The following is a 6,520-nucleotide window of genomic DNA, read 5'->3' on the forward strand; positions in this document are numbered from 1 at the left end:
TAATTTAGAATATCCTATCTGGTCTATATTTATATTTTCCTTGTATACATTTTTATATATCAGGGGAAGTCTACTCAGGGAAAAGCCTGTAAATTAAAATTTTATTTTATTTTATTTTTTTTTTTTTTCCATTTAGTTAAGATAGGAAGAATACATCTTCCTGGTTATTAATATAGAAAAATTATATTTAGTATGGTAGTGTTATATATTATTGTGCTTATCCTTATTATGCTTATAATTATAATGCTAATAATTGTTGCCTTAACATTTGTTGTTATACCTATTATTATTATGCTTATTCAACTATTACATAATTATTTTTATATTGTTACTACTGTTCCTGCTATTACCACTCTATTACTGTTGCTCTACTACAATTTTTATACTTCTTTTATAGTACTACAATTTTTATACTTCTGTTATACTACTACAATTTTTATACTTCTGTTATACTACTACAATTTTTATACTTCTGTTATACTACTACAATTTTTATACTTCTGTTATACTACTACAATTCTTATACTTCTGTTATACTACTACAATTTTTATACTTCTGTTATACTACTATAATTATTATACTAATATTAAAACATTTCTTATTATTTAAAATAATTATATTATTATTTCGTATTTTTGCGTCTAAAATAAAGAGGAATCTACGCAAATTTGTTATTAGAACATGTATTTCTGATACTATTTGTTTTTAATTATTTCTATATCTACATCTACGAATATATGAAAAAATATATATATATATATGTGTGTGTATGTATGTGTATAAGAATAACCTTTTGCCTTAGTTTTATCTTCTGAGTAGCTATATAACAAATAGCTTATTCGGTTTTTTATTAAATTTATAGAATGCTCTTTGTGATTTTTTAAAGCGGGGGTTTGATTCACATGCATTTTGGAAATATATGTTTTGGAAATGGTCAAAGAAGTAAATATCGGTATAATATTATTGTTGAAATATGATAAAATATTTAAGTCAATGCACTTTTGTAGTATATGAATTATTCTCCCTAATTTCATCGTTCTAAAAATATAAGGCCCTGTATGTTTTAACGTTTCAGCTAATATGTATCTACCTCCCTTGTGGCTATTGTCCGCTGCGGATGGGGAAAAAAAAGAAAAGTTAAAAATTGTTACAAAAATGTAAGAAAAATGTTACAAAAATGTAAGAAAAATGTTACAAAAATGTAAGAAAATTGTTACAAAAATGTAAGAAAAATGTTAGAAAAATGTAAGAAAATTGTTACAAAAATGTAAGAAAAATGTTACAAAAATGTAAGAAAATTGTTACAAAAATGTAAGAAAATTGTAACAAAATTTTAATAACAATGTATCAAAAATGAAAAAAAAATGTAACAGAAATGGAAAAAAATGAAACAATAATATAAAAAAAATATAACAAAAAAGTGGGTACTAAATGCAAAATGTATACATAAATAAGTACATATCTATGTAAAAAAAAAAGAAAAACTCTACGATTTACTCAAAACTGATTATGTGGTGTTCTATGTATTGTAACTGTAAAAAAGGTGCTTAAGCTTAGATAAGCATAGAGCATATATTGATATATTTTTTCTAGGGCATACTTATGTAACATTTATATAAGATAAATAATGCACATTAACTAGTAATATATATGGTTGTATCGATATATATTTATAATAAAGAGGTGTGCATAAAATAAATACTTAATAAAATAAATGCATCTGACTGAATATTGCATACACGTAATTAGTGAAACCATATCAAATGCAGTAAATAATATTATTTCATTAACAAGAAAAAAAAAAAAAATATATAAATAAAAAAAATAACTAATATATAAAAGAAACTATATACTTTATATCTATATATGTATAAATGAAATTTGTAAGCAATTTGGGAAATTCATGAACAAAATTAAAAAACAAGGTTGTTATAATTTATGAAAAAGAAGCAATTAACGGTATATTTTTATTTATGTATATGTACATATAATTTATTTTTTTTCCACATTCCACGCGTATACGCATATATATATACTTATGTATTGGTGGACATTTATTTATATACGTTTATGAACACAAACGAATAATTACTAATTCTCGTAACACAAATAAAAATGTGTGCATATATATATCCTCGCAGTTAAACTAAGTAAAGATGCAAAAAAAACAACAACAAAAAAAAAAAATAGCATATTTATTTTCTTACGTGACTGAATCCTAAATCTGTCAATTAGGTGAATAAAGATCAATGGAATATACTGGAAAATATTTTCAGTGTCATCGTTAGGGTTGATGAAAAAATCTTTGGATATACCTCTAAGGTATATACAAATGTTTTCATTATTGAAAGATTTTTTAAAAAATATTTTTCCTTTTTTTTCCTCTTTTTCGTAAGAATTAGCTTTATAAATTTCAAATTTTTTGAATTTATCTTCTCTACATATATTTATAAAATTATTATTTAAAACGGGGCACTCAGGAAAATATTTATTAATTTTCCTTTTTATTTCGTTAGCTTCTGGTAAGATTCTTTCATAATATAAATATTTTATAATTAAATAAATTAAATCATTATGTATTTGTTTCATGTCTATAACATTACAATTTTCGTTTTTGTATATCTGTTTATAAATATTTGAACAGTTGCATGCATAACACCTATTTATATTTTTTATGTACATATCTCCGATGCACGACAATTCTCTTGTTATTTTATTATATTTATCATTTATTATACAATTTTTTTTTAATCCTTTTTTGAAATTGCAACTGTTTTTAAGAAATTCAAATTTTTTTGTGTTCCTCGAAAAGTTATTAATTTCAAATGGGGTATTTCTTAGTGCATTCTTTTCATAATAGTCTTTTTCATTTTCATTTTTTGCAAAATATATTTTTTCCTTATTAAATGTATTTAATTTTAATTCCCCATATTTATTTTTTCTTTTGTATATATCGTTATTTTGATTATAAGCATAATTAAAATTTACGTTGTTTGTAGATAGGGGGCTATTATAATTTACCAAGCTTGTGTTAGTACTTTCCCAATTGGATTTGAGTAAGCTATTATCGAAAAAAGTTGTGTTTTCGTAACAGTTATCGCTGTAATTTAAATTTAATGGCATATTGTAATTCTGCACATTTTCATTGTTACTTGTAAGGGCAAATCTTTTATCCCAGGTGTTATATTCCTCGAGGCAGATGGAACTATTCATTTTTTTTTTTTTTTTTTTTTATTGTGAAGGGGGATTTACGTTATTGAGAATCCTGATGGGCGATTTGGCTTAAGCACGTGTATATGACTATATGTATGTATATATGTGTATATATATACATACAAACACCTCTGAAGGAGCAATTAAAATTTAAAGCGATATATATTAGGAGGATAAGAGAGATACTAGGGAAGCGAACATATATAAAAAGGACAAATAAAACAGGAGACAAAATAGGGGACACTTATTTTATGTATTGAAAAAATTAGCTAAGTATAAATAATAGGAGGAAAATAAAAAGTATAACTACTCTTATGATTTTATGGTGAAATAACTGTAGATATATTAATAATAAATGTAAATAGAATGAAATACATTAAAAATATTAAATAATTACTCTGTGTTACTATTAAAAATTTGCAACTATTTTGATGAAACAAGAAATATAAAAGGTAAATTTTTTTTTTTTATTATTACATGCAGTCACGGGAGGAAAAAAAAAAAAAAAAAAAAAAAGATGAAAATAAAGGTGTATATATATATATATATATATATATATATATATATATGTATTCGTTTATTTGCATTATAAGTATACTGTCATAAGTACATAAATAAAACGTTGTTGTTTTGTTAATGTAATTGTAATTTACAACGTTTTTTTTTTTTTTTTTTTTTTTTTTAATGTAGAGGTGCATTAACATGTCACATAAGGACTTAACATATGTAACATACTTGGATATAATTATGCAAAAATTTAATATGTTTCATATATAGAAAGGAATTAATAAATAGATAATAAAAATTTTTGTTATTGACAAAAAATAAAAACGGCAAACGTGTAGTAGGAGAAATCATAAAGGTTGCATCCAATGTATGTGCATGTTTATATAGGCACATGAAAGTGCAATAAATAATCATGAAATAAATATGTTGGTAAGAAATTAATTTGTCAAAGAAACGTTAATATTTTTACTTTTTTAGGGATATACATTGCAGCTTATAGATATTCCAATAAAAAAAAAAAATAAAATACTCGCATAAGTTAGGGTATATATAGGGGCTCATGTAAAGACACTAGAATATGTATAAGAATGCTCGTGGGGGCTTATATATGTGCATATGTTTATCGGCGTACACGATTATGTATGCATAGAATAGGTATATCATGTGAATGCAGTACGCAAAAGTAATACTCATATGAATACTTATACAAGAGAATAATTAGTATGGGGAATGTTCACATAATAAATATGAGAGATAAGTAATTATCACAAACGTAAAATAAGAAACGTTCAATGCAAAATTATTTCCCGCTGTGACAAAGATAAAAAAAAAAAAAAAAAAAGTATGGTGCACTAAAGAATATAAAATAGCACTCATAAATAACTGGTGCACTTTCCACTTGTCTCTAAACACTGTTTTCATGAAGCAATTTTCATATAAATTTTTTATAATTAGAATGAAATTATTTTTACAACGGTGCTGTAATATTTTTAATCTTACAACTTTTTGCTCTTATTATAGACAACATAAAAAAAAATTTAATTAAAATGAACAGATAATTTATTTTGGAATAAATAATAATAAAAAAAAAAATTAATATTAAATTAATATTTATTTTGAAATAATAAAATTAAATTTTAAATTATAAATTTGTAATAAATTTTGTGTAAATTTCAATAAAAAAATGTATGACAGAAAAAAACTCAAGTGTTTATTTCTTGTTTGGTTCATTTATGCAGGTTCTAGCACTATTTGGTGACACAACCACATGTAAATATACTTGATAAATAAGAGTGGTTGTATATAAGTGACATGATGTAAAAATTTATAAAAAAATTTTGCTATTAAATGTAGGATGTATTCAGAATAATTGTACCATTCTAAATATATAAAATGCATTTTTTTACGGCTATTTTAAGTAGATATTTTTTTTAATAGACACACTTTTTTTTAATGAATTTTTTTGTTTTTTGATTAATTACCGTGTTAGGAGTTACAGGAATTTATCTTCTTTTATATTCTCTTAATTTTTATAAAGTTTCGTTCTGTTCACCCTCAGGATCTGATCTACAACATCATAAATCTTCATTTTTTGTAGACATTCATAATGTAGAGTCCGTATGTATACTCTCCGTACATTTAGATCGATCTATAAGGTTTGGTTGCACAGAACTGGAAAGGAAACAAATATAATTTCTGTGAGTAATGCCCTTTATCTAAAGAGATGTATGCACAGCATGTAAACCCACTCATTTTAGAGAAATGATTGGAGAGAAAGGAAAAATGGAAAGGAAGGAAAAGGTGAAGAAGGGAAAAGAGAAGGGAAAAAAGAAAGGAAAAGGGAAAGGAAAAGAGAAGGGAAAAGAGAAGGGTAAAGAGAAGGGAAAAAAGAAGGGAAAAAAGAAGGGAAAAAAGAAGGGTAAAGAGAAGGGTAAAGAGAAGGGAAAAGAGAAGGGAAAAAAGAAGGGTAAAGAGAAGGGTAAAGAGAAGGGTAAAGAGAAGGGAAAATAGAAGGGAAAATAGAAGGGAAAATAGAAGGGAAAAGGGAAGGGAAAATAGAAGGGAAAATAGAAGGGAAAAGAGAAGGGAAAAGAGAAGGGAAAAGAGAAGGGAAAAGGGAAGGGAAAAGAGAAGGGAAAAAAGAAGGGAAAAAAGAAGGGAAAAGGGAAGGGAAAAGAGAAGGGAAAAAAAAATGGAAACAAAGAGGAAAAAATAAAAGAAAAGCAGAAGGAAAAGGAAATGAAAAGAATTATTCTTCTTCTACTAGAAGTGTTCTTCTATGGGAAAAAATAAAGAATTTACATTTATTTTCAGTATCCAGATGTGATGGAAAGGTAAAATCTTCTTAGTACAATGAAAGTATATGTACTACATAAAATTATATCACAGACAAGTATAAAAAAAGGGTCTTCTTTAAAATGTATAAAAGTGGTATAATAGAAATATTAGCATAGACATATATACACATATATTTTTATAAGGTATATAATTCCATAAAAAATAGGAAAATACATGTACGGTGGTTTACGCTTTAATTTTAAACACACTGAGAAATATAAATAAGGAATACAGTTTTTAGCGTCACAACATATACTCCAAGAAATAGTACATTTGAAATTTATTAATAATGAAGAGCATACTACAAATATATATTAGAAAAAATGTAATTAAAAAGATTATATAAAGATAGGAGAAAATTGGGTATTTTATAAATATTATATATTCATGGAGAAAAGGAATTTATGATGGAACTACTGTAGAAATGTTTAAAATAAAATAGACAGTTAAGCAAAAATTTGA

At 24.6% G+C, this 6,520-nt stretch overlaps 1 protein-coding gene across 1 annotated transcript in view; it reads right to left on the reverse strand.

Moving 5' to 3' along the window:
* PmUG01_12078200 (conserved Plasmodium protein, unknown function) overlaps nucleotides 1-3,214 on the reverse strand; it is a gene marked incomplete at both ends in the record, with an annotated part of 4,347 nt that extends 1,133 nt beyond the window's left edge. Inside the window, 3 exons of the mRNA XM_029007030.1 lie at nucleotides 1-86; nucleotides 792-1,112; nucleotides 2,209-3,214. The exon at nucleotides 1-86 is cut by the window's left edge and continues 90 nt beyond it. Of these exons, the coding sequence (XP_028863460.1) occupies nucleotides 1-86; nucleotides 792-1,112; nucleotides 2,209-3,214 (1,413 nt within the window). The remainder of the gene's footprint in view (nucleotides 87-791; nucleotides 1,113-2,208) is intronic.
* Between the last annotated feature and the right edge of the window lie 3,306 nt (nucleotides 3,215-6,520).

The sequence above is a fragment of the Plasmodium malariae genome, assembly GCF_900090045.1.
Source record: "Plasmodium malariae genome assembly, chromosome: 12".
Lineage (NCBI taxonomy): Eukaryota > Apicomplexa > Aconoidasida > Haemosporida > Plasmodiidae > Plasmodium > Plasmodium malariae.